The sequence below is a fragment of the Oncorhynchus nerka genome, linkage group LG24, assembly GCF_034236695.1.
Source record: "Oncorhynchus nerka isolate Pitt River linkage group LG24, Oner_Uvic_2.0, whole genome shotgun sequence".
Taxonomy (NCBI): Eukaryota; Metazoa; Chordata; class Actinopteri; order Salmoniformes; family Salmonidae; genus Oncorhynchus; species Oncorhynchus nerka.
In genome coordinates this window covers 67,104,579-67,119,015 of record NC_088419.1, presented here as the reverse complement: position 1 = coordinate 67,119,015, position 14,437 = coordinate 67,104,579, and the positions used below count along the sequence as shown (strand labels likewise).

At 41.9% G+C, this 14,437-nt stretch overlaps 2 protein-coding genes across 4 annotated transcripts in view; one reads left to right on the top strand and one right to left on the bottom strand.

Annotated features, from left to right (window-relative positions):
- Positions 1-2,416, top strand: part of LOC115108458 (kininogen-like) — a 10,604-nt gene extending 8,188 nt beyond the window's left edge. Inside the window, exons 3-8 of the mRNA XM_029632813.2 lie at positions 71-187; positions 283-361; positions 569-741; positions 1,329-1,439; positions 1,652-1,750; positions 1,899-2,416. Coding sequence (XP_029488673.1) covers positions 71-187; positions 283-361; positions 569-741; positions 1,329-1,439; positions 1,652-1,750; positions 1,899-2,231 — 912 coding nt within the window. The 3' untranslated portion in view covers positions 2,232-2,416. The remainder of the gene's footprint in view (positions 1-70; positions 188-282; positions 362-568; positions 742-1,328; positions 1,440-1,651; positions 1,751-1,898) is intronic.
- pik3ca (phosphatidylinositol-4,5-bisphosphate 3-kinase, catalytic subunit alpha) lies at positions 1,902-14,361 on the bottom strand. 3 transcript variants are annotated; one of them, XM_029632805.2, is made up of 21 exons: positions 13,963-14,361; positions 13,082-13,199; positions 11,713-12,112; positions 11,402-11,611; positions 10,921-11,171; positions 10,561-10,806; positions 10,272-10,357; positions 9,989-10,094; positions 9,301-9,453; positions 9,068-9,202; positions 8,809-8,933; positions 8,640-8,721; positions 8,341-8,505; positions 8,130-8,233; positions 7,848-8,019; positions 7,521-7,627; positions 6,996-7,117; positions 6,606-6,855; positions 6,390-6,507; positions 6,142-6,293; positions 1,902-5,770 (listed from the first exon to the last, which is right to left on the bottom strand). In XM_029632805.2, the coding sequence occupies exons 3-21, from the start codon at positions 12,062-12,064 to the stop codon at positions 5,500-5,502; spliced, it is 3,207 nt and encodes a 1,068-aa protein (XP_029488665.1). In that variant the 5' UTR covers positions 12,065-12,112; positions 13,082-13,199; positions 13,963-14,361; the 3' UTR covers positions 1,902-5,499. The 3 variants fall into 3 exon arrangements, with proteins under 3 accessions (XP_029488665.1, XP_064865140.1, XP_029488667.1); XM_065009068.1 differs by having other exon boundaries at positions 11,713-13,199; XM_029632807.2 differs by lacking the exons at positions 11,713-12,112; positions 13,082-13,199; positions 13,963-14,361 and having other exon boundaries at positions 10,921-11,076; positions 11,402-11,592.
- Positions 14,362-14,437: the final 76 nt, after the last annotated feature.

Below are 14,437 nucleotides of genomic sequence, written 5' to 3'. Positions count from 1 at the left end.
TTGTGTTGATGAAGAGAAAATACGAACATTACTACACAGTCACAGTATTTATTGCTTTCCTCTCTTGTAGGCTCAGAGTGACTCAGGCACTCAGTACTTTGTGGAATTCAATGGCAGGGTCACTGACTGTCCAGCAGGGGGAAACAAAGTCTGGAGAGACTGTGACTACCTCTCAACTGGGAACCAGGTAACTTACCTGGTACATTGTTATTAGATGACATCTCTGTGCAATCTGATTTTTAAATAACAATAAGAAAATATATTGTTCTGTTTATTTATCAGGTGCCAAGCCCTTGTAATGCAACAGTCCACATGACAGAGACAGATAAAGAGGTCCTGGCAGTTTTCTGTGACCCAGTTGGTTAGTTTTTCACTTCACACAAAGTAGGACAAGCCAAAGACCACATACAAGTCTATTTATACATAGAGTTTTTCCAGACAACCAGATAAATGTCAACCAAAGATTGACTCATGACTCAATATTTATATTTGTTGATTTAGATTAGAATCACCAAAAAATGTGTGGTTAAAATGAATTTCTATACTGACAACCCTCTCTGTTCTCCAGTGGAGGCCCCTGTTGTTGCTGAACGGTCCACATGTCTGGGGTGTCCTAGGGAGATTGATGTGGACAGTGAGGACCTAAAGGCTCCTGTGACATACTCCATCACCAGGTTCAATGCGGATTCTGACTCCAGCCATCACTTCGTCCTGAACAGTGTTGGTTTTGCTACGAGACAGGTAAATCAGTTTCAAATCTCACCCTGAGTTATTGAATGCTACAAAGGCTAGTTGACTACGCCACCTGGTGGAAGGTTGAGTAAGACTCTAAATACCTTGTTCAATTCAAACCTGATTCACACTGTAGGGCCAAACTGAGCTGAACTAGGCCAGGGTTGATCTGGTTACGCATCTACGATAGCTGCTGGAACCATACTGGAAAGGACCATGTGAAAAGAGAAGATCAGAGCCAGTACGGTACAGTTCTAGCCCTAAAGTGTGAATCAGGTAACCGAGTGACCAGTTGGGATCAGGGGTGTTAGGCCCTACAACAGTTACCAACAACACAAATCTTTTAAAGTTACCTACTTTTGAAAAAATATAATTTAAGTTAAGTGTCTTTGCTCATCCCTTCCAATGGAAATATTCCAAATCATCTCCTTGGCTCTGGAATTAGTGGGTGTGGTGTGGCTATATTTACCTCTATGGGTGTGACCCTTGGACTGCACTGTACTTATTTGCGTTAGGAGTGTCATTCCAGAATCCACTGGGGGGAGGGCGGCTCAAACTAATGTCTTTGAGTAACTTCTTTCACATGCTCCTCTTAGGTGGTTGCTGGATTCAGGTATAGACTGATGTTCGATATGAGGAAAAGCAATTGCTCCAAAGCGGACCACAAAGAGCTGAACGATGAATGTCATCCAGATGCTGAAGATGTGGTAAACCACAATGGAGCTCATAGTATTTTTTGAATAGGCTACAATATATATAATATGATTCTGCTGTTGTAATACTTCTGAAAGGAAATTAAATAGTTATACTTTTTGGAGAGAAAAAAACCCATACCATTCAATGTGGTATCATAACATTTCATTGTAATGCTATGTATCATGAATGCTTGTCCCTGCCATCCTGTGTACTGTCTCTCTAGGAACTTGCTCACTGCAATTCTACAGTAGATGTGGCACCTTGGAGACATGAGACTGCAGAAGCAAATGTGGAATGTGCACCAGGTCCCCTTCAGAATTTTGTGAGACATTCTGCAAACTATACTACTATAGCATATCAATGATGCTCCGAAAATATGATACATTAATAGGGTAGTGATGTGTAGCTATATATTTTGGAAATTTGTGCTAAATGGAGGATTTTGACCAGGAACATTTTTCCATTCACAGGAAGTCTTTAGAAGAAGGCCTCCTGGATGGTCTCCCTTGAGGAACTTCAACAATTTTGCCGAAGCAACTCCAGCCTCAACTGCTTCAGCGAAAGAGGAGTCTTTAGAAGAGTCTCAGGAGCTCAGCCTGACTGCTGTCACCACAGCTAGCAGAGACCCAGAGCCAGCCATGCCCCCCATCACTACTGCAGAGAGCCCTTTCCACTGCCCCTCCAAGCCCTGGACGCAGTTAGTCCCTCTAACAATCCCCAGCCCTGCACAGGAGAAAAGCACAACACCCCCGACAGTGGTAGAGGGGTGCTTTAGTGATTTAGACTTGCTGGGGAAAAAATAAGTGAATGCTGTATAATGCATTTGTATCATAAGCACACCTGCTGATTTGAAATAAAAAAAATAATCATTTTATTCTCTTTTTGACAATGCAGTTCAATCTTACTTTTGCATTTCCTCAAATTTGTCAAAGTACATATTAACTGTTTGGCAATTTGATACTAAAAATAAATAACTAAATGTATGAAATTGTGCTGGGTGCTGTGTTATTCTGTAAAGCAACATACTATCCACAAAAGTAAGTAAGTACTTACTGTAACTGAGAAGTTTATTTGTACATTGTTACGTAACACTCAAATAATTGTAGTCAGTCTGGATACAATGCAAGTATTTAACTTAGAAGCAAACAGAAACAAAGAATACTGTATTTGATAATGCAAGTACAGTATGTCATGGGTTAGAGGTTGGATTATTATTAGTTGTTCCTAGTGCCAAACTTTCTTTATAGCTGCTTAGCAGAATAAATAAAAGTATATTATTTTAACAAACTCATGCAGGATGGCTGTGTAATAATACAATCATAGTAGCTTTGTTGATAGTAATGACAAAATATATGAAAAATACAATTCAATACGTCTATAAACCTGTATTAAATGAAGAGATTTAACCACTCCAGACGTTTCAGTAAAACAAAAAAATGACACTTGAACCTTTTCTTAAATAACAAATTGTTTACATCATTTACACATTAAATTGGTTATTTCCTTCTACATCATCGTATGGCCCAAGTCAACACGTATTTTAGAATCTCCAACTGTAAAGAGACTTGTAAGATGACCAAATGTTAACATTCACAATCGGTATGGATTTGCCTGTGCTAACCCTCAGTGCTATATACCACATGGCTATGACAGCTTTGTTTTCAACATACAAACATGGTTCAGAACAATTACATTTCAAGTAAAACTTTTGAAGCTGAAACATGAAAAGTTATCTTTTCTAACAAATGATGTTTCAAGTACAGCATCACAATATCTTCCCTGGTGCTGTTCAGCAAGTGGAAAAGGTTTACAAAGCATTTACCACACTCACTGTATTACATTGACATTATGAATGGGCTTTTAAATGGGTCCAGCCCAAGAAAATCTATAACCTGTACAGATCCATATTAATGCACACACACACACAAAGTTAATACAACCATGCAATTAATGGCATTTGAAGAGCTAACAAAAGGCTGGTGACTACTATAAGCGTCTAATGCATCTGACAAATCTCAGATAGAAAGGGATACTATTGCTTATGCTTAAAAAAGACCTGCACTCAAACTACTGTAGGACCAAAGGCGTTAAAAAAGTGCAAAATCCACCTGCATCAGCAACTGTCGATCTCTATACCAGTTGATTGGTTTACTGCATAAGGGAACAATATGTTTTCAGAAGACTACTCCCATATCATGAATGCATATGAAGTCTGGAATACCACCACAATAGTATACTTTAGAGAACCTCATTCCCAGGCTATATCTTTAGGAGGAAAGGTCTACTTTGAGACAACATTTGCAAACATAGGCATTTATAATGCAGTTTAAAGCCATGTCAAGTATATTACCTCTAGGGTATTAGAAATATTAATTGTGACATGTTGTATTTGAGAGTTAGAATTCTGAAATACTAAGCAGGCACAAGTGTCCCTAATTTTTTTCTGGTAGTTTAAAAAGACAGTTTACAATCTAAACACCAAAATCCTATAACCTCTGGTCACAACACTTGTTCACTACATGCCCCTTTCCTCATAACATAACTGATACATATAGAGGCAAATATATGCATGCGTTAGTCCTTAGGCTTTTTATAGTAATGCAGATAACCATTGAGCGATTCACACAACATTAGAGACTTAACTTTGGCTTTCATTGAATCAACAAAACATATTTGAAAAGGGAAAACAAAAGTGCGTATTTTTTCTTAGGTTGGGGAAAATCTGCCATAAAGGAGACACTTCTTTAAAATGCCACCTTATTTCTCAACAGCATAGATCACAGAGTTACGCTGGAGAATGAGAATACAGGGTTTTTACCCCAAATTAATGTCCTTCATTTGAAAGGGGTTTGGACTTTGAGAAGCCATTATGGAATAGAAACCTTTCCCACAGCTCCTATTCAGAGTTGCCTAGGTCCAACAATTATCAAAAGGTTTACTCATAATAAAGAATAATCAGAGGGGTCCACTCCACACAGAGAGAGGGAGGGGTGCCCACACAAACAACACTGACTAGCTGCCTTGGGACAGCCTTCATCCACTTTCCAACATGTACAAATAGTTTTATGTTCACATACTGTACTGCTGATTCTCCCCATGCCAACACATAGCACTGTAACATTCGTATAGTTCACAATCCAACTGCACTACTGACATGCATGATGAAAGCATCAGTTTCACGAGGTGACTATGTCTGTCTAGCTTAATGCACTTCTCAACATTCATTATGATGACGTCTCACTGAGCAACAGAGGTATTTTACCATTGACCTCCAAGACACAAGAGGGAGAAATCCAGCCCTTGCTCATTGTACGTCAACTACATTAAGGCTTCATTTTTAAACTGCAAGGTTTTCTTGACAGTGCATTCATTACTTTCTGTACTGCTGTACTTTATCATAGTATCACAGGCTGGGCCCACAGTGTGTGTGTATACACATGCAGAGGTATACATGTATAGGTTTCTAAAAATATAATCTGCTGTTACTGCTAAATATGATGCCAAAGGAAGGAGTATGACAATGGATTTAAAAACTGTGGTGCCAGAAATGACCAGCCAATAGAGCTATTGGGCCACAATGTAACACTCAAGGTGCTGCCTTTCAGGGGGTTATCTTTTTTAAAGTTTTTACAACAGGTGGAGTAGGCTGTACATCTAAAAATGACTGAATTCATACCGTTTTTTTCTGGGATGTTCCGTGCATATTAAAAAGGCATTAACGTTACAGGAAGACATCTATACACGTGACCCTGTAAAGGGGACGGCAAACTCTTCTCTTTTACAAAAAGGAAAGGAACGAGGGAAGATTTATATTAGAAGAAAAAAGCACACACAAAAGGTTAAAAAAAATATTACAGGCAAAAAAACTACCGTTTTAGACAAGGCGAGTTAGTTGGTAAGTTTCTGCAGGGAAAACCAATACAGTAAAAAAAAAAACGAAAATCACTCTGGATTGTTAAGTGCTCGATAGGATAGTCAAGCATCACCCATTAGTTCATGAGGTTTGGATGTTCCACTCACAGCTGGCTGGTGTGTTTGGCCGGGCAGGGCTGGCGGATGTCCTGCCTGGACTTAGTTAAGCGCGTGCTGGCGGATGGTGTGGAAAATCCAGTCCATCTTGGTGGTCCAGCCGCCATGGTGGGCGTCATTCATTTGCTTCATGAAGTAGTCCAGGGCCTCCTGCTCAGTCTTGTCCAGGGCCAGGGTTTTACGGATGTAGGCGATGTCATCGAAGGACTGGAGCTCGGGCATCCCGGAGCCCAGCATCATGGAGAACAGGTTGATGAAGAGGTTGGCATGCTGACGAATGGCCAAGTAGGCCTTATAGCACATCTCCTGAAATCTGAGACCGAATAGGAGAAGGACAAAATGCATAAGAATCAGTATATACCATTCCCATTGTTCCCTCTGAATTCTCTATAGCCTCAAAATAAGCCTTTGAAAGCATACATTTGGACATTGAAATATATAGTGTTCGGCTGGACATGGTCGATTTAGCAGTACATTTGTTAAAGCAGAAGTATGGGAGAGGGTCTGGAAAATTGGCAGACAGTAGCCTATCAAACACCCAGGGAGACAGAGCACACATTGTTATATAATAGCTGCCTACTGTGTAGACACTAGCTGTCTGCCAACTCCACAACCTTTACATTCAACACTAGACAGACATCCACAGATGTGTCCTTTCACACAAGGGAAAAGGAAGATGGCTACCTCTCAAACTCTCTGGTCTTCGTGCACTCCTGGGTCCCTTTGCTGATCACAATCAAGAAGTCTTGAGTTAGGACAAACGGAACTCGCTCTCGCTTGTAGCCAAATTTCTTTTTCTTGTGATCCAAAAAATGGCCAAAATCTATGTGAAAAAGCTGCAAAACACCCCAGATTAGCATAGAAAAGATAACACATAGCATTTGCAAAAAATATGCATCATGACAATATCTTGTTGATAACTCAGGTCCTACCTGCCCATCATCCTTCACCATTATGTTACTGTTGTGTCTGTCACCGATGCCTAGGATGAAAGTCGCCACGCAATACCCAGCACAGGATCGCGTAAACAAGTCAACGGCAAGGTCATACCTACAGACAAGAGTTACGTCAAATCTGAGCTGTGAAACACTATGATATACAATTTTCAAACCAGGAAAGGACCCACACAACTTTTACAGTTAACTCACATCTCTCCCTTGTTCTTGTCTTTGAGCCATTGGTGTAGTGTTGAGCTGTTGAACTGTAGCGCCCCCTTCAAGCCACCTTTACACTGGATCTGCATGATGGTGTGAGAGCTCCGCACCACCTCGATCAGCCCCACACAGTCACCTAAAGACATGCAGCCGTACGGCAACATCCTGAGGTCTAGACCCTGGTTCTGCCAAATGTTCTCCATGATTCTGATGATCTGAAGTGTTAGCATGTCCTGTCGCAGGTCTGAAACAAACAAGTCATATTCAGTGGTCCATGGCAGGATTTAAATACATTCCATCTGTCCAAACTAATCAAGTAGAACTTTACAAGGTAAAGCTATTGTTTAGAACGCAGTTTGATTATAAAACTCGACTCAGACTCACCGTCTCCGTTTTTGAATATGATCTCATTATTCTGGAAGAGGAGCTCGGACATGATGTCAGGGTTTTCCCAGTTGAGCCACAGTGGTCTTTTGGCAGATGACATGATTCTGCACTCCTCAAGCCTGGGCATTTTACCATGAGGAATACATGCCAACAATGGGAGTCATCACAAGGGGCAAGCTACATTAGTTTCATTGATCAATTGTATGAACAGTGTTAGAATACAAGTGGTCTGCACTGAGGGGCCCAGTGACTGAGCACATTAGTTGACAATCGGTTACAATAACATTTCACATGTTCATGCATGAGCAGAACGTTATGATGGGGAAATAGAGAGAATGTAAGTATTCTCTCTACCTCCACTCTCTTAGGTCAAATGAATGTAAAATTACCACTAGGGACACTAAAGAGCGATTGCGGGCCTTTGCAGCCATTGAATCAGAGTGTCCCATCTACAGTTTCAATAGTGTCCATGTTCAGGCATTGGGTGAGTAAGGTATAGGAGTTCCAATGTGGCGTGCCCACCGTATGTTTCCCAGCTGGTGTGCAGGGTTGAGGGGGGAGGTGAAATTCTGCAGGGCGTCCATGTAGTCTGGCCTCCTCATCTGCTCCACCAGAAACTTCATCTGCACCTGCAGGACCACACAGAGCAGGCTGTAATGAAGATAAAGCCTCCAATAGAAATGTGAAGCCTAGTTCTCTCTACATTAGGTAAACGAAGCCACTGATATCAGTTTCGTAAGTCAAACAGAAACGTGGAACAGTAAGCTGAAACAGCAGAGATTCTCTAACAGATCATCATGTTGCACAATAAGCATGGGTGTATTGGAGAGCGAGGGAATGCTGGGTTACCTTCTGAGTCTCGTCCTTCTTCTCCTGTTTGAGAATGTCGGTGAGGTTGATGAGTTTCTCCATGGCCTCCACTTGTCTGCTCAGGTGCTTCAGGTACATGCCACACGCCCGGCAGTAGGACTCCAGCAGCAGGCCGAACCGCTGACTCACCGTCTTATTGTGCATCTCAGACCTAGGGCACATAGTGGACGGTGAAAGTGGATGAGTTAAAAGGCATTTGCAGTCAGTCAACTCTGTGAAAAGAATGGAATTTACTCTGCAAAGTAACTCTAAGTCACTCACTTTAAGTGCCAGAAAAAGAAGTGTCCTATCCTTTGGTTAGTCAAGGCCTTTTTCAGTAGAAATCGTACCAGTGGGTTATCAAGGTACTGCTCATATTTCAGAACCTGACAAGAGTGGAAATTATGACATTTTATATTTGACAACAGTCCAAACAATCAAAGAAATGTGAGAGGAAGTCACTTTCTGGACACCAAAGCAAAATAAATCCTACCTGGACCAACTGAATGAGGTACTGAGAGAGTTTATCATCGGTCAAGTACTTCTCAAGGCACCGAACAGCAAAGTCACGGATCATTGGGTCTGGATAGTTACAATCCAGCAGCTCCATGGCTTGCTCTGGTTTTATTGCTGGCCAATCCTTCAGAAGGCAATACATCTAAGAGCAAGAAAAACAACAGTCACGTCACCACTGCAGCAGTGCTGCAGCAGAAAATGATACAATTCCCACAAGAGTTTCAGAAAATGTCCTCTTGAAAAAAATGTCTCAGTAATTAAAAACAAATAAGTCACCTGTGCTACTTCATCTCTGGAGTTCCACTTCACAGCCAGCAGGATCTTGGGCAGGATTTCGGGTATATTTACACAGTAGTGCCTGGTGAGTAAGAGAGACAGTAGACATGTTACTTAAAGCCTCTAGAAGTTTAAGTATGATGGTGACAGAGCTAGTTATGACCTGTACCTGTGCCTCCAGAGGAAGTCCTTCTCCTGCTCTGTGATCTCAGACAGGGGGTCTCGGTTGCACACCTGTCTCAGCTGCTCGTTATCACTGTCCGTTAAGGCGTGGTCTCGCGCCACTCTGTTACTCTGCAGGGGATCAGACGTCACATCAACAACCATATATGGAGTCATTATTTAGCAAGGAATCCTTAGACCGTCTTAATAAATAGTTTGTAATGATTTGAGTTACAACTGATATATATCTCCATGTATGCCAATACCTGGCCTGATTGGCAGTAGCTGAAACCTAGCTCCCTGGATATGGTCCAGTTAGCATGTCCCTCCACGGTGGTCATGTCTGGGAACTTGACAGGACTGCTGAAGTAGTCAAACTCCAGCTCTAGACAAGGAGTTTCCTGTATGTGTGGAGGAGAGGCATTATACTGTATACCCTGATGATAAGGACCACAGAAACACAGACTGGTCATGTTAACATGCTAACTAACATGTTTACCCTGTTGGGGTTGGAGCCTGTGACTCCGATGGGGTTGAGTAGGTCCTCCAGGCCGTGGGGTACAGGCCACAGGTTCAGAGCCATTTTACCAGAGACCAGGGTGTGAGTGTAGTCAAACAGGTTGACGTTCCCCCACGCCAGCGGACAGTGCTCCTGAGTAGAGGATCAGAGCCAAAGGGTGGCATTGGTTATTTACACAAATTGTGAATGGCCATCCTTCCACAGACAACAGTGAATACAGGCTTGAGGGAATTTTATATGGGGTACTTGTGTAACTAACACAAACATCCTAATTGCCCCTTGGGGATTAAAAGTCGTACTGAATTTAATTGAAAAGATTAGTAGGCAAGCAAACAGACTTTGTTTTAGTTCAGTTAATTGGCTTCAAGCTGTACAGTAGGTTGCTCACAAAGGACGGCCTTTAGAGGCATTTATCTCTAATTCATCATGGGCACGAAAACCCATCTCCCCGACCTTTAGGTGACATCACTCAGCCCAGGTGTCGGTTACAGTCTTCATACCTACGTTACACAGCCACGATCGCTCCATGCCACAAGTCGATAAGTAATTCAACATCCACAGAGGACACCTCAGGCCATTCAGGTAAGACCTTTGAACACTGTTCTAGCCAGTGGGTATCACTTATATCATTAAAGGTCTGGGGTGTCCGATTAAATAGAGTGCTTACCTCCTTCGCCCCTTTCCTGCCTTTCACAGAGCAGATGGAGAGACAGAGGCGGGCCGCCCGGGGGATGTCGGGAATGTACATGTCGTAGGTCAGCCACTCGTTCCACCTGGGAGACAAGCACAGCCACAATGAATCACCTTGAACCCATTACAAGTGTTAATATCACAGATCAATACACACCCTCCTCCCCCATTACCATGGGATAAATAGTCACAATATGGTGATGTCTCTTGATGAGCGAGATACTGTCTGTGACACCATGTGTGTTGTGTGTCTGTAATACCTGGGATTAGAGCATGGCACACGCTGCGTGTTCACGTTGTCACACATCTGCTCCCCTCCATGGTAGATGCCGGTTCGCACATAAATCTACATGGACAACAGGAAGAATAGACACCAAAACCCCCTGAAAACGACCAGCAGTTGCAGCATGACAGACATTCACGCCAAGGAGTCTTACAGAAAATGAATTACTGAAAAGTGGCTATAAGAGGAGTTGAGGGCTAGCCAAGCACAGAAACAGAAAACCAATGTGAAAAAGTTTATCTAAAACAATAACCATTGTCAAGTACCTTATCTATATCCCGAATGTTCACATTCACGTATGTGGCACAGAGCACTCGTATCCGCAGGGTTCCGTTGATGGTCCACAGAGACTTGGTGGAGGACTCTCCGTTCATGTACGGGGTGGCGGTGGAGATGCGCCGGGCGTACGAGGGCATGGTGAAGTTGTCCATGGGTAACTGAGAATAAAGGCTATCCTTCGCCATCAGCATGAGGTTGGGCATCCTGCCAAGCATGATGCAACTCCTCACATACTGAAAGGGAAAAGGAATAGGATTAAGATACATGATTAAGCAATATAGACCTGAGTCAGAACTAATGTTAGGCTTCAATGTGTATGGTTACATGCACACTAGGGCCCAACAAACCTTATATTGACTCAGGGGGAATTTCTCCAGGAGGTACTCGTCACAGCCGCACACCTTGAGGATGTACTTGCCCTGGTACTCTTGCACACACATCTTGAGTTGTTCAGGGGACAACAGCATGCTCCTGGTCTTCTTCCTGATGGCCTCAGCTATCACCTGTTCTGGCACACAATCATGGTTGATCTTCAGGGTGTATTTCTGCTTGTCATTGTTGGGTGAGACAATCACCCAGATCACTACAATGATTTGACCTATAAAATAAGCCACAGAAAAGAGAATAAATCAGAATATTACTCCACACAGGCTGAGAACAGCCTTGAAATAGATTATCATGAAAAGGAATAAGGATCATTTGGTTTGTTGCTTATTAAAGTGTCAGCCTGTGTGTTGACAAAGTAGAAAAGGTTGTTGTTTGACACCCACTAAATGTGCCTTAGGCATCTTGCAGCATCTTGACATTACATAGCTTGATTTGAATTACCTTTGTCCAGTTTGCCATGGATGTGCTTTGGAAGTTCTTGTGTCGATTCAACATTGGGAGGGTAGACATATAAAGCCCGACTATGGGGTCCATTGGCATCTCGGAGTTCTACTGAATCCTTACAGACGTTAAGAATATTCCTCCTGAAGTCCTGCACCTCAGGGTCCTTTACTAAGTCAAACTCGCAAACAGGCATACCAATGGCGAATCCTAAAACAAAAGAAACTCACTTACTGATACTGTATGTTTTGGAGGAAAATGTAAGCATGTCGTTACTCTCTACAAAGAGGAGGGTAGTAATTAAGTCTTACCAATTTCTCTGTTCAGAATTTTCTCCTCTCGGTTACCAACTGGTTCGATGACCTTCAGAAAAGGCTGAAAGAGCCTGAGATCACATAGTCTCCTAGTTTCATCGTAGAACTCTTCTCGTTCTGCCTCCTGCGTAACACTGACAAATATGTAAGAGGTCTCCTCCTGTAGTAGGTGATGCAGGGGGTACTTCCTGGCCTCCTTGAACACTTCATGTTTGATGGTGATGAGCGTAGCCTCACGGAGGCACTCGAGGGTCAGGATTATCCCGTTTGGCAACAAGCAGTCCACAAAGATCCGGGGGGGCATCAAATGGATGCCCCATAATTCACCAGAAGAAGGTCTAGGAGGCATTTCTGTAGTCCTCACACACAAAGTTAATAGAAAATAGTTCCTTATCTCCTGAAGTGGAAAAGAGTAACAGTGCATTAGAATTATATGGAAGAAAAACATCATACAGTAGACTATATGCAGTCCCGCCTCTTGCTGTCGTGTGACTGTAGTTAATTTTAATTTATAATAATTTGGTGGGCGCTTATATTTGTCCTATTTCACACATGTACAAGTGTGTATTAATACACACGTGAATAGTAATTATTTATTTTTGCATATCCCACTCTCCCCAAGACACCTTGTCAGCTCAGGGATTTGAACTTGAGACCTTTAGCTTACTGGCCCAACACTCTAACCACTAGTCTACCTGCCACCCTAAGACCCTCTTGCCCTCACCCCTACTAGACAGAATAGGAACTAGCCACAATTCACCAGTGGAAACTGACCCATCAAAACACTACACCTAATGACAAACTAGCCGATGTTATGATAACTGTGATGATAAATCATGTTTATTTCCATCGATGTCCATGATGATCTAGCCTACTCAGTCAGTCATATGACAGACAGAAGCATTTCTGTCTCCGGGAGTCAAGTTATTTCTCCTCCACATACAGCGAGAGCCAATGACATTTGTGACCAAATACCAGAGTTTTCCCTTTCCCTGAGAGTGCAACAACATGTGCTATACAAGGCACTTAACTTTTTCTGCTATCACTGTCTAACATCATTAATGTCAGTAAACATGCAGCTAACAATAACAACTAGGAAAACAGCCATGGTCTGTTCGATATGAAAGGCATCCAGTCTTGTCATCAGGATGTAAGGCAAATGAGGAAGCTTCTTCAAACAGGATGTGGATAAAGGAAACACTAAACCTAGTTTATTTGAATACAGAAACATGTATGGCTGAGGATATAGACAGAAGATATAGAAACTCAGTACCACACTTTATCTACCTAATGTGGACTCGTTAACAAAAGGGGGAAAAATATGAATATTTGATTGAAAAATTGACAAATCAATGTTGCTTCCTACCTTAAAAGAGCTGGTCTTATCTTGTGTTAAAACCCTCACCCTTCATGTTTCAGATCATCTGATCTCCAGTGTTGTTTTCTGCTGATTGGTAGGTAACCTATCAGCACAGTGCCATTCTCTGAAGACAGATAGGAAGCATGAGACTCGTTATCACAAAACAGTAAACCAAATTCTGTGATACAACCTCTCAACAAATGTAGCTAGCTCGAGCAAGAAAACCATGCAGCAAGGAGTGGGGGTGTGTAGCCAAAGGGGAGATATATAACGCTTCAATCATTCATGTAGCAAATTTCACTAACGTCTACCCTGGTGTTAAGTCCATGATGAGACTGTTATACTTCTGTAGCAAATCAATTTATAGCATACCGTTACTTAAAGCTGTGTAGCAATCTATAGTTGTTTAGCTTCCATCATTTCATTTTTGTTAGCTAGTTAGATACTGTGATTGGTATAGTCGTTATAATCACGACTGTAATTACAGTATGACTATTAACCATATAGCTAGCTAGATCATATAGAAATAACGTTAGTTAAATTTGAAGTCCAGTGTCCATATTGTCTCCGATTGTAAAACGTCTATTATTTTTAGTCATAGATATAGCTAATATAAAAATGTAAAGAATTGACATAAGAAACACTCGTTAGGTAACGTTATAGCTGGCTTCTAGCTAACGTTAGTTGGCATTTACAAGAAAGACATTTGCTGACGTTCCAAATCATAATCTGTTTTGATATTAACTAGCCAACAACATAACGTTAGCTAACATTAGCTAGGCTCCTGTCCGTCTGGTTATTGTCAGCCATTTATCATTTAAATCTAAATATATCTAACTATTTTACTAAGAATGTAGCTATTATTAGTTAAATGCTAGAACGCTTACCAAGACATGTCTACGATATGACCTCGTTGGCTAACAGCTCGCGTTAGCTAGCTTCCAACACCTTCTCATGCTTGGTTCCAGCGGGGTTCCAGCGGGTGTTCCAGCGGATGTGTCAGCGGGGTTCCAAGGGTGTTCCAGCGGGTGTTCCGCGGCGCAAGCTGTGTACATTCGATCATGCAGCGCCAGACTTTAGGCTACCTACGACTTGACAGCAGATTTCGCTATAGCAACCATGATGAATTTTGTGTTTTATTTTTAAACAGTCTACAATTTTACCATAGCTATCAGTTGCAATGAAATTGCATGATCAAAAATAAGATACACAGGCATGAAGCCTACCAATTATGTTTTGTTCAAATGCATTAGCTTCAATTATATGACGGCCAGTCAGTAAAACATTTACATTTGTTACCAGCTGCAACGACCATGCACTGGGGGATTTTGGTAGCAATTGGTTTTAGAGGAGTAGCTGTCC